This window comes from Bombus bifarius, unplaced genomic scaffold, assembly GCF_011952205.1.
Source record: "Bombus bifarius isolate JDL3187 unplaced genomic scaffold, Bbif_JDL3187 scf7180000007966, whole genome shotgun sequence".
Classification (NCBI taxonomy): domain Eukaryota; kingdom Metazoa; phylum Arthropoda; class Insecta; order Hymenoptera; family Apidae; genus Bombus; species Bombus bifarius.
In genome coordinates this window covers 3,505,946-3,519,679 of record NW_022884352.1, presented here as the reverse complement: position 1 = coordinate 3,519,679, position 13,734 = coordinate 3,505,946, and the positions used below count along the sequence as shown (strand labels likewise).

General features: G+C 36.8%; 1 protein-coding gene across 6 annotated transcripts in view; it reads left to right on the top strand.

Annotated features, from left to right (window-relative positions):
* LOC117217312 (filamin-A) overlaps positions 1 to 13,734 on the top strand; it is a 51,744-nt gene that overhangs the window by 29,262 nt on the left and 8,748 nt on the right. For 5 of the 6 annotated variants that reach the window (XM_033464836.1, XM_033464829.1, XM_033464843.1 and 2 more), the window contains 3 exons: positions 3,267 to 3,462; positions 11,823 to 11,963; positions 13,191 to 13,493. In XM_033464836.1, coding sequence (XP_033320727.1) covers positions 3,267 to 3,462; positions 11,823 to 11,963; positions 13,191 to 13,493 — 640 coding nt within the window. Of the gene's footprint in view, positions 1 to 954; positions 1,094 to 3,266; positions 3,463 to 11,822; positions 11,964 to 13,190; positions 13,494 to 13,734 lie in introns of those variants that run through there. The other variant, XM_033464862.1, reaches the window with a different exon arrangement.

Below are 13,734 nucleotides of genomic sequence, written 5' to 3'. Positions count from 1 at the left end.
AATACGAGAGGTTGGAGATTAAATATCTGTATTTGTCTACCGCGTTGCTTACCGGCCATTATATCGAAACAACGTGGATATAAAATGATACGAAAAGTTCATCTTTCTATATTAACAACGAATCCTGAAAGTACAGGAAATTGCAGAAAAATATCGTTGCAAACTTACGTTCGCGACGATAGATTCATAGATTCTCTTTTCTCTAATAAAATAAAGTATCCTCTGTTTTTACAAAATTATACGGAGATATAATTTCGCTTGTTGCATATTTAACGTCACTTTGCTTCTCAGTCAGAGCAACAAGTTTTCCTCTGGTTACGACGAATTTCTCATTTAATCTACGAGAATTCCAGTAAGTTGGAATTACGTCGTTCGCGAGACTGGCGATCCCATCGAGTTACGTTTACCGAATGAAATTTCCACAATTCCAGCAAATATTCTAATTCAAACGCGTAATTAGTACAGTAGAAGTCTATTTATCCGAACTGTTGAAAGAACAAGGAGTATAAATAACTGGAATTCGTACGATAATTATTAAGAATTCAAGGAATAGTTTATCATCTTTTGGATAAGTAAATTTGGTAAATCGAGTCGGTGAAAGTTGAGTTACTCGGGCGTCGACTGAAATTTTGCTCCGATAAATAGAGTTCGGATAAGTGCAATTTTATTGTACTGTCACCTCTGACATAGAGTATAAGACAGTGTTTACAGAAACGTTAAATTCCGTACGACGATGCTACGAATTAGCATAGAGCGAATTAACACATTCGAAGGAAGTAGCCTTTTTATTTTGGAAAGCTAAACGACATCGAAGATTAGAAATTGGATGCGCAAGTGAATTAGGAGTTTCGGTACCGCAATGAACATTTCGAATTTCTTCGATTGGAAGTACTGGCGTGTAATTTTATGCGATTACTATCCTTTACCCTTTTATGACGTGGGTGAGTGGGGGCTAGCCAGCTATTATGGTAACATCGAATACAGCATTGTGCCCGAAATTACTTTCAGTTAGCACGAGTTTCGTGACGACCATCGTGCTGGCTGGTTCCTGCTGTTGTATATCGCGACAAAACGCTTTGACGCGCATCTTAAGGTAAGCATCCTATCGGCCAGATGATTTAAAGTGGATAGATAAAAAGAACGAGGAAAGAAGAAGGTAAAAGAGAGACAAAATTTTGTTTTCTACAGTAGTTACATACGTGTATGTGTATATATGTACATGCATGTTAGAGATTTAGCCCTCGAGTCGCTGTCAACGTAGAAATCCCTTTCTACTTGTTCTCTTCATTTCGGCGGGCTATTTGCAGATTGCAAGTTCGCGAATAAAAATATTTTCTTTTTTTCCAGATATTTTCGTTCCTTTTTTCTATTGTACGTTAGAAGTTTTCGTTGTGACAAATGTACATAAAACATAAAATTGTGCATTTTATGTAGCAAGATATAAAAATCGCCTGTAGCTGGAGAGTTCAGGCTTTGGTCGATCATCGACGATAGTTTGGATTTATTTTTTAAACGCATATTTACTTGGAGTAAAAAATCTTTCTTACATCGAGTAAAGGATAGTTTCGTTGATGATTTCGTACAAATCACCTGCACCTTGTTAGGAAGTGAATCAACGTAGTTATCATCTGTTTGCACGAAATTTCTCGCGTATTTCGAATACATTTCGTCGCAATGAGTACAATTTGCATAATATGTAATTCTCGCGCATTCTGTCGAAAGATGTGAAAAAACAGTATGACTAGGTGCATTGCTTTATGATTTGTGGAGACTGATGGCCAATTGCGTGGGCATTTCGTTTCTCTATTTGCAATGAAAGAATTTGCAAATTTAGCTGTTTATATCTGCATCGCGTTCACTTCATTATCACTGTATCGATTTAATTGATAAGAAGAGTAAATTGGAAAAACGAACGAGTATAACGATGTAGTAGGCGAATAGAGGAGAGAATAGATCGTTTCTATCGTTTTAGACATTTTCATCCAAATTTCAATTCTCTCGAATTATTAGAACGTTGGCATAGTTGAAGAACGAAAATACGAATTATAAAGCAGATGTATAACACGTTGCTTTAATTTCTCGCACAGTGCAGACTGAAAGAAAGTAGAATACGAGGAATAAAGGAGAGAATAGATCGTTTCTATCGTTTTAGACATTTTCTCTCGAATTATTAGAACGTTGGCATAGTTGAAGAACGAAAATACGAATTATAAAGCAGATGTACAACACGTTGCTTTAATTTCTCGCACAGTGTAGACTGAAAGAAAGTAGAATACGAGGAATAAAGGAGAGAATAGATCGTTTCTATCGTTTTAGACATTTTCTCTCGAATTATTAGAACGTTGGCATAGTTGAAAAACGAAAATACGAATTATAAAGCAGATGTACAACACGTTGCTTTAATTTCTCGCACAGTGTAGACTGAAAGAAAGTAGAATACGAGGAATAAAGGAGAGAATAGATCGTTCCTATCGTTTTAGACATTTTCATCCAAATTTCAGTTCTCTTGAATTACTAGAACGTTGGCATAGTTGAAGAACGAAAATACGAATTATAAAGCAGATGTACAACACGTTGCTTTAATTTCTCGCACAGTGTAGACTGAAAGGAAGTAGAATACGAGGAATAAAAATGTTGCACTATATATATAAAGCGAATATTTTAAAAATAAAATTACCGAGTATTATCGTGCAAAAGATCGTAACATTCGATCGACTTTCTTTCGTACAATACGTAAGATCGACCGAATCGCGTATTAAACTAAAAGCTTGCGCGTTTCGACCGGAAAAAGCCGAGAGGATTTAATTGTACAGGTGTGTTTACAAGATTTTCTAATGAATTTTTCTCGTGATACATGTTTTGCAATAATTCTGTCGCGGTTACATAATAAATTATATACACATAGCAGGCTTTGGCTTGGCACCAGTCTTAAAATACGTAGATTCTATCGTAATGACCTGTAACAAGTACTATCGCCTCATTTCAGAAGTCCCCTTGTAATTTCGTCATTTATGTTGACATATCGACCCGTATTTATAATGCCATTTCTTCGAAAAGGAACGTAAGCGTGTAACACAAATATCCTGGAAACCTATCGGCTCTTGAAACAAATTGCAAATTACATTTCACGATGTCTCTCCGATTTACGGAATAATACGCTACTAAACAAACGGCCTTATTTTCTTCCTATTGAAATAATTCCGTGTGGTAGAAAAATCTATACGCGAGATTGGACGTTACAAGGCGTTTTTAAAACATTGTTCCAGGCCTCAGAGGAATATCGGGAACACAGTACGCACAAGACTCACAGGGCCAAGAGGACTAGACAGAAAGAGGAGCAGCACGTTGTAAAACAGCACAGTTCTACCGTCGAAGAAAGCTCCAGTGTTTCTACGAGGAAGAATTTCAACGAGGTCCGGTTGAATAACATCCTTTTACCGCTGTTAGACGGCACCGTAACATGTAAGTAACAATCGCTAACAATTTTTCAGAATTCACAAACGATTTCAATGTGTTGGTCGAATTTCTTTTTCGGCTAAACATAGTCGAGTAAGTTTATTTATTTAACGAAGAGTAATTCTTATTTATTACGATGATGTCTATTTTCTGTGGAATTTTGGGCCTCGGGCAGTGTGTACGATGGTAACGAGGAATTCATTTTTCATAAAAATTAATTTTCTTTTTAAATTTGCACCTTGTATGTAACGTAACCGATAGGAACTGTAAACAGTTTATTATAATAAGTATAATACATTTGCTGCATTCGTAGATTCTATACGTATAATAAATTAGGAAGGTTAATATCTTTTAGGAAGAAAATATTTGATTAAATATTCAAGTACAAGCGGAAAGGGGGCGAAAAAAGAAGTCGAAAATATAGAATACAAATTTTTTTTTCATTTTTCCATCGAGACAACGATCTACAGTGAGATCCGTTATAACGAGACGTGATAAAGTGCACGCGTACCGAGCCAAAATTCAAAGTCGATTTTCTCGAAAACAAAGCATCGAACGAAAAATTTGTATTCCATATTTTCGACTTCTTTTTTCGCCTAGAATCACCCCCTTTCCGCTTGTACCACCAGTTACCAACCACCCTGCATAAAATGTCGATCTTTTTTCGTGCCATGAGCAACGTATTCATTAACAGTAAAAGTATGGCGTTTCATACTAAATAAAGTTAAAATTCACTGTAAAAAGATTTACAAACAGCCTTTATATACGAAGAAGGTATTTCTATATCGCTTTAGTTTTCGGTGGGCAAAATTTCACACACGAACAAACTGTAATTACATACAGAGTTTAACCGTCGTTTGTTTCGCTATCTTTATTGGAATTTGTTCAAGGATAATATATTTTTGATCCTATAGATTCCTCAAACAATAGGTGCAGTGTTTTAAGCGCGCTAACCAACCAATATCATCGTAAACGATGGTATTTAGGTTTCTTGGCAACGGTTTCCACTTCCATGCTTCTCAGATTATACAAAAAGAATTTTCATTAATGCAACATCGAGATTAAACCGATTAAAAATGATATACGTAGCTGCGAAACAAATAAAACTATTTTTCGTATTCATTGTATTTCTAACGATTAAGCGATCAAGTATACAAATAATAATCGAGAGATGATTTACGAATGAATCTTCGCTTATTATTTTACTAATAAACAATATCGATAAATAATAGTATTAACGATTAAATATGGATAATGGTCGTTTAGAAACGTCGATGATAATTTACTGACGAGTTGCATGGTATTGATTGAAACGTTACAATAATTTTGGTCCATCGAAATAATTACAATTTCTGAATAATTACAATTAACGTGCCTAGTGTTATCTTTGTCGGATGTGATTATTCCAATACGCGTAAATAGCTTGCTATGCGACCGAGAACACTGGACCAAGGAGAGTGCAAATAAAGTAGAAAATCGTAGGAGACGGTTCGATGAAATTGAAGATGGAAAGTACAAATGAATAACAAAATTCATTGGAAATCATTGGAATCATTGTTGTTACGTATAATCAAAGTTGCAACATTGACCGTAGACAGGACGAGTGAAACGATAAACACAAGTTGTAGCACCACTCATCTTGTTCTTCGTTCGCGCACACACTGAAATAGAGAGAGAGAGAGAGAGAGAGAGAAAGAGAGAGATATGTGGACGCTAGTGTCGGAAGCGAGGCGGTGATATTAATACTGGATGATTAAGTGACTCCGGATGTACGGATTCGTCATTGGCCCAAAAATCGAAGCCCGAGTTTCAAAATCTTTAACTAGAACGATGGAAATCTTGGAAATATCTTTTTGTCCTTCTCCTTCATTCTCTTTCATTCTCTCCTCGTTCAGCGGATTTTTACGTACATTTACGCTTTTCGGAATATAATTTAAAAAAGCTAGAAAAAATTCCTCCTTCTATCGATTATTGTAACAAGTACCGTACTCTGGAGGTATTTTATACAGGGTGGTTGGTAACTGATGATACAAGCGGAAAGGGGGCGATTCTAGGCGAAAAAAGAAATCGAAAATATGGAATACAAATTTTTCGTTCGACGCTTTGTTTTCGAGAAAATCGACTTTGAATTTTCGCTCGGTACGCGTGCACTTTATCAGGTGTCGTTATAACGGATCTCACTGTAGATCGTTGTCTCGATGGAAAAATTTAAAAAAATTTTTATTCTATATTTTCGACCTCTTTTTTCACGTAGAATCACCCCCTTTCTGCTTGTACCACCAGTTACCAACCACCCTGTATATCTTTTCGTATTACGTGGAATTTTGCGTCTTTAAATTTCTCGTAGCTCGCTGATGATAATCGGCTATAACGCTCATAAAATAGCAATTTTCGCTGCGTCTCTGTCGAACGTAAAATAAAATTTTAATTTTCGAGAAAGATCGGTTACGACAATTCCATAATTAAATAACGCGAACTCCGTTTGTTGCCGAGCAACAATTTTTCTAAATCAGCCAAACGAGTTGGTCGAGTGAAATTTTCCTTGGAAATGTTCGTTCGTCTCGCAGAGAGAAACACGCACTGATACACCGTGCGATGTGTCAGATATAAAATACTATCGCAAAGAACGCGTGTGATTAGATGTATCGACGTTGTTAATCACCAACAGACGAAGTTCGGTGATCAATTTCCTTGGTTCTCGTGGATGTCGTTCTCGCGTCGATATGTTTGCAACATTTCGTGCAATTCAGACGCACGTGAGTAACGTAACGTCGTGTAAATTCAACGTATTGCGATGCTTTGCGATTAATCAAGACGCTCGCACTCGGATTTCTCGTGTGACTCGTGTTACCTTTGGCACGCGTTTAACGCGTACGAATCGGCCGATCCCGTACCCCCTTGCTCCACGATTTCCCTGAGCAAAGTGGAAACAGTGAGCCAGTGGAAGGGAAGGATATTACGCGCCAAATTCCACTCTCTTCTATCTTAAGAATTCCGCAATTCCTTCCACATAATAAAGAATTATGTAACCGTCTGCGTAAATGACCCGTTTCGTCGGACAACGTAAAAATATCAAAGTGGACGAAGCGTGTCGAACGTTTAAATCGAAGTGATATAAGTGGATCAAATAGCTGGTACATGAGTCTGATCGCGCGAATATACACGGCCATCCATAAGAAATTTTAAACAGATCATTTTTATTAAATATCTGACGACAGGCTTCCAATTTCTATTTAAATAATGCTGTAATTCTGGAATTTTTTAATGTCCGAGTTTTGTTCTTGTTTTAACACGGGGAAACATTCGATGCTTTAGATAGAAATTTTTAGCAGAAATTATCTTATTATTCAGACTTGTAACGAGCGAAAATTAAAAAGATTCGAAAATAACGTGAAACTACGATTGGCTCGAAAATGACTTAAAGAATGCAGGAGAGCGTTAAGTATGCTAAATATAAATAATTATGATTCAATTGATAAGACGAAAATGAGTATGTATAATTAGGTTTCTGTGTAAAATTTCATAGCATTTTATTCGAAGAAAAATGACATTTCGATAGAGAGTTTTGTAGGAATTTTCATGAAACTTTTGTCGAGTGTTCTTCTAGTTTAAACATAATATGAAGATACAATGAATTTATCGTCGACAGAGTCACAGGTTTATAAAAGATCCGAAATGTATAAATGTCCATTCGATCTAAAAATACGGCTCTATTGCCAAATTCTCTACGTCTCATTAAGATTGGATTTATTAAGGTTCGTATTGCCAAGAACCAATCATATTTCTCACGTTACAAGCAATTTACAATGTACGGAACATCGGTCGAAGGTTAAGCAATCGACCAATGTAAATTACTTTTGCATATCTGTATCTAATCTTACGCGATTAAACGTTTATTAAGTTTAACACCTGGGCGTAATATTAAATGTGTGGAGGACGAGACAAGTTGATACTTAGCGCGGTTGCTCGATATGCGTACACAAATTTATTATTAACACTAGAACTACCGATAGTTAACGCGAAGCTATTTTTACCAAAACCAGTGAAAATCACTGGTCTTTAAAAAATACCTAATAATAGAATATTTATTGATTTATCACTTTCTTCAATACCATGTCATGTAGTACATTTTTGCTATTATCAATCCATCTAGGACGATGATCCTTAAACGAGGGTTGACAAATTTCTAAAATCGTCGAACCAGTCATTTTCACTGCGGTGGTATTTCCAGCGTTAGCATCTGGCGATCTAGCGATCGATCCGCAATTTTTCTGATATCCGATATCGTCATATTAAACGATACACGGTAAAAATTTGAAAAACGCGTGGCAAGTTGTAGAAAACGAGGAAACTGGTTAATTGGCGTTCGATAAACAGATTGCAGGACCCTTTTACACCTTTTGACTAGTATTGGTACAAGTAGCCTCGATGCAAAATTATTTTCAGTTCGAATACATAAGAAACAAAATAAAATTCATTGTATCATTCTTTTAGTTATCGTCGCGAAAGTCGTTACATCATTGCGGAAAAAATGTAACGCGAAGTAGGAATTTTAAAATAAAATTGTAAAACCAGTCGATTTAACTGTGGTATTTAGGTGTGGTAGTTTCAGTGTTAATCGCTATAAGATTGCTAATATTACTAAATAACTGATCGTCTTAACGATCGTGTTTTTTTTAATTTTACTCTTTACTTTACTTTACTTTCTTTTACTCTAAATTCTTTAATTCAACTTCGATTGACGATTGCACATAGCGGTGGCATTGTTTTGCCCGCATTTTGTTCATCGTTACGTTTCGTACTTCAAAAAGGTTTGAATATCCCGAGGCAAGACGATAACACGATACGCATCCTCCTCCAACTCATGCGCTGCTACAAATGTATTTGAAAAAGAACGCGTATGCCTCGAAAGGACTGACGACATTTCGTCGCAATATCGAAGATAAAATATTCTTATAGCGAGAAGTTTGTCGATTTTCTAATTTAGCAAAGTCGCGTTACTTTATTTAAAGTCGAGCTACGTGAAATTTTGCTATCATTCGTCACTGATAGCGAAAGAACCTGTTGCAGAAAATATGACAAAATATCGAGATATAAAATAGTACGTATATAGCGCGCGATTTTCGTAAAAGAGAAAATTCTTACTCGAAGGATTTAATTTTGTCAGAGGACCTCTCTCTAAGTGCGCTAGAAATATACCCAGCTCCCTTTTCTTCGGTGTTCCTCTTAAACGTACTCTTTACGCGTCGCAAAGACAAAGAGCAATCCGTCATTAAATAAAAAAAAGCACATTCTCTTCTTCCGGAAATGAAAAAATAATTTACTTTACCAGTGCGGATCATAAAACAGCGTCGATCGAACTGTCTCGATTCTTCTACCATTTGTGTCCTCTAAGCTGTTGTACTATTTTCTCATCTCGATTAAAGGGTGAGATGCGTCCCGATGTACGAGCGCGTAATTAGAAGACACGGGAAACTCGAAAGCAAACCGTATACGTACGGTGGGGTCGGTGTGACAGAGATAGAAAGATTTATTAGACACGAGGCGACCACTGCATGATATAAAGTCCGACGGTAGGTGTTCTGGAAAAAAAGAAGGTCTCCCGGGCTGGCATCGTCTGCTCGCGAAGCGATGCCCGCTTCATCGTCAGTCGCGCCAGAGATGTGCCCTCGAGAAGTCGATTAAACGTCGTGATCCAGCTGGAAGCGATATCGGGATAACGTTTTCTCGTGTTGCAAGCAACTCTACTGTAACGAGGATTTCTAAAGGGGAGACGAAATCCAGACGATTTCTTACGGTGTAACTCGTTCGGTCGGTCCTTCTCCTGCCACGACTTTAGAACGTATTATCTTCGTTTATGTTCATTGGCTTTAGAAAAAAGAAAAAAAAAAAAAAAAGAAAAAAGGAAGAAAGAAAAAAGAAGCGACATTTACACGTTTCCTCGTCTTCGCGTTTCGACGAGATATTTCGCACACCCTTTCGAGGGATCCTGATCGACGATATCGAGACAGAAATAACGAAATTCCATTGCTCTCTCGCAGCGGAATAGTTGCGAATTTGATTAATCGATCGCTGATTTATTCGTTTGCTGATTTATTACGTGACACACATCGAATTCTATTTTTACACGGTAGATTGGTAAAAATCCGGCGCGAGGGATACAGTGCGTGTGGAAAATGGAAGATCGCAGCCAGACGTGAAAATTCGCAATAAACGATACACTGTTTTCGAACAGATGGTATGGAAATCTTATTTAACAACTGGGATTTTATCGAATGCTGGAATTTTCAGTCACTTTCGTCTATCGAAACAACGCGAACATACCGAGGCAAGCTTTTCGTGGCCGAACGAGTAAATTCGAATGGACATTTTTCAAATGGTCCCGTCTAACTCGCGTTCCATCCAATTAAACTACGTTCGAAAAGAATCTTTTTTCTCTTTTTTTTTCTTTTTTTTTTACATCGAGACGAGTCGAGATCGTGTAGAAACAGAATTAGATGCGGTTCATTTGGTCGAGAGTTTGTGCTTCGAAAGTGTCCTCTTCTTTCTCGCGTTCTTCTCTCATCCGCTGTTCCATCTTTCCGCGTTTTCAATCCCGTTAAATCGTGTAAATCAATTCGATTCGATGGAAATAAAGTGGAAGTATGGAATAATAAACCTACGAAGGCGCGGAGAATCGCAGTAGCAAAGATGGATTAATCGATTCACACGATGCCATTACGCGTCAACTTTGTGTGTTTGTTCTACCTAATTAGATTCGATTCGATCGATACACCTGGACATGTTAAAACGACCCAGTCCTTTCGAACAATTCCGAGCGATTTAAAAACCCCCTGTAGCTTTCTCAGCTTGTGAATCAGTTAATCGTTAGCTGGAGATAATGCAGCGATTTAGAAATTAATTCTAATTTTTGTGTCAATCTTTTACGATCAAATTCTCAACCATCCGCCATCCACGCGATACACACGATTCTACAATTTTTGAAAATAATCGACGCCAAACTATTGCAAATAATAATTACACTGATCATTCGCGTGCTACGCGATCGTGCTACGATCAGCTAATATCAGTAGCTGCTTAATTTTAGAATATCCGTCTCTGTCGACATTCTAATAACACGTTTTCGTTAACAACACGATCCAATTAATCTTTACTTTACTTCTGCAAACATTCGCTTAAAATGCCGTAAAACTATCCAGTTTACGTGTCGTTTACTTCACATTGTATCGTGTTTGACAGTCGATTATAATCGTTCGAATCGTATTGTCAACGATCGTGTAATGTTATTCGTATCAGTGAGTCGACCGAATCGAACTATTGGATATGGTTTGGGAGGAAGAGGAGGTCGAAACCACGTGGCAGGAGCTGTCGACCTTCTACAGATACGGATTGAAGACTATTTCGTGCAGTTCGTACGATTATCCTGAACGTGGACCGGTCTGTTACACCTGGAACTATAGGGGAAAAGCAGCAGCGCCAGCAGGATCCGATTTTTCTTCGTTAATTTTTCAGAGCGTTTTCTACGTACAAACGACAAAAGGTTTCAATGTTCCGGAAATTATTCCTAGTCATTAGATCATTTATTCCTCTTAGGTACACGCCACCTATACACGGGATACTTCGAAAGACAAATATTCTCAATTGTTATTCGCCTTTCGCGTTCTCATAATCTCACCGATTAATGCGTTTTAGTTGATAAGTAAATTCTTTGTAAAAAAAAAAAAATTTTATTTTCATATATTCCACTATTCGGTGGTATATCATTGAATAACACACACACACACACACACACACACACACATACATAGATTATATGGAGATTGAAGAATCTTAGTGGTTCAATTCCTTACAATTCTTAGAAATTGTTACGACGTTGCTGAAAGGATATTCTTAGAAGGATAAAATTTGTATTTTCACGTTTATAACGTTTTAGAGTGTAATATCTCCGTATAGTTAGGCGAATAGTATGATAGATCGTATTAGACATAGCAGGGATGATACCGTAAACGGAATAAAAATTTTGATAAATCGATAACACAGCTTTTGTATTTGGAAGATGATATCGAGTTGAATCGTCTACGTAAATGAGATTATCTTTTGTCGCGATTCCATTTGTTCAATTTATTTAGAAATTCACATTTCCGTAAATGCGAACCACAGAAACGATATTTAATAATCTTCTGATAGGAACGCGTAAATAAATGAAAACGTGCTTCGAAGTAAATACGTGTTTCTCTTATTTGTAAAAGATATTTACATAGAATTTTTGACGAACGTTGAATCGTTTGCGAGCATATCGTTTCTCGTCCGATAATTTACATTTTCACGTTGCGTTATTAAATCTCTGCTGTTTTGTTACATTTCAGCGGAAGTAAAGATGCCGAGCGGGAACATGGACAAACCGATAATCACAGATAATCGGGATGGTACAGTTTCCATCAAATACGATCCCAAAGAAGAGGGACAGCACGAGCTTGCAGTGAAATTTAACGGGGAACATGTTCAAGGTTCGTGGAAATATTAAATTTCTATTCAGAAAATAAAATACGTAGCTGCGTTAAGATGACATGTAGCAAAGTACATTTTAAGAACAATTTTTATAAAGAAGTTAATCGAAAATGTGAAATAAAATTGTTTCCTTTGCAACTTCTTTCCCTAGGAATTGGCTATGCCTTTTACGCTCGAGGAAAACAGAATACGAGAAGCCGTTTCAAGCAATTTGTTTCATTAACGCTAGAACTACCGATAGTTAACAGGAAGCTCCTTCTACCAAAGTCAGTGAAAATGACTGGTCTTTAAAAAATACATAATAATAGAATATTTTTATATTTATTGATCGATTACTTTCTTACAGAAGCAATTTCATTTTATGTACTATATTTTTGGTGTTATCAGTCCATCTGGGACTATGATCCTTAAACGAGGCTTGACAAATTTCTAAAATTGTAGATTCAGTCATTTTCATTGCTGTGGAATTTTTAGCGTTGGCATCTGGCGATCTAGCGATCGATCCGCAATTTTCCTGATATCCGATATCGTCATATTAAACGATACACGGAAAAAATTTGAAAAACGCGTGGCAAGTTGTTGAAAACGAGGAAACTGGTTAATTGGGGTTCGATAAACAGATTGCAGAACCCTTTTACGCTTTGACAAGTATCAGTCATTTTGACTGGTGTTGGTAGAAGTAGCCTTGATACAAAATTATTTGCAATACATAAAAAACAAAATAAAATTCATTACATAATTCTTTTGGTTATCGCTTTGCGAAAGTCGTTACATCATTGTGGAAAAAATATAACACGAAGTAGGAATTTTAAAATAAAATTGTAAACCCAGTCAATTTGATTGGCGTGTGTGGTAGTTCTAGCGTTAATCCATCGATTGTTCCATTTTATGGTACACGTGTACCATCTGTTATTTATATCCTTCTATTTAAAAATATTTCACTATTTTGTAGTAGTAGTAGTAGTATTTATTGCTCCATCTGTACTTTTTGACATTTTTGGATAGAATATATGGTATTATCATACGAGTATAGAGAGTAGAAAGAAACTTTTGTTATTTTTCAAGTAAAAACCGAGAAATATGACAAACAAAGTTATTCAAGTAGCACATAGTCCAATCACAACACTGACAACTAACACGAGAAAGAGTGTTAGGGTCTTTTTGCCAGATTCAGTGCACGTGGAAGCTTCATTATCTTAATAAACGATATATTTCTTATGAATTAGGTTCACCATTCAGATTCCACGTGGATTCCTTAGCAAATGGCTATGTGACAGCGTACGGACCAGGCTTGATATACGGTGTTTGCGGCGAACCAGGAAACTTCAGCATTTCCACAAAAGACGTCGGACCTGGCGGTCTTTCGCTATCCATTGAAGGACCTGGCAAAGCAACGATCTCCTGCCATGACAATAAAGACGGCACAATTTCAGTTTCGTATTTACCAACCGATCCAGGAGAATACAAAATCGGCGTGATATTTGGCGGCAAACACATCCGAGGCAGTCCTTTTTCCGCTAAAATCACAGGTACACGTGGCTCCCATTTATTTTACTCGCATCACCAAAACTTTCTTCCGACTATATATTCGTTTCTATCGAACTGCAACGAAAAATACAAGATCAGAGTGCTTGAATTAAAGATTAAACGCTTAAGAACAGTGAAAGTGAAAAGAAGAATTCTTGAGAGAAATTAGTTACGGCAGAGTGACAAGAAGTTGTCTGTTGCTTATAAAGATTGAGCTCTTTCGACGAATAAGTATGTTTTCCT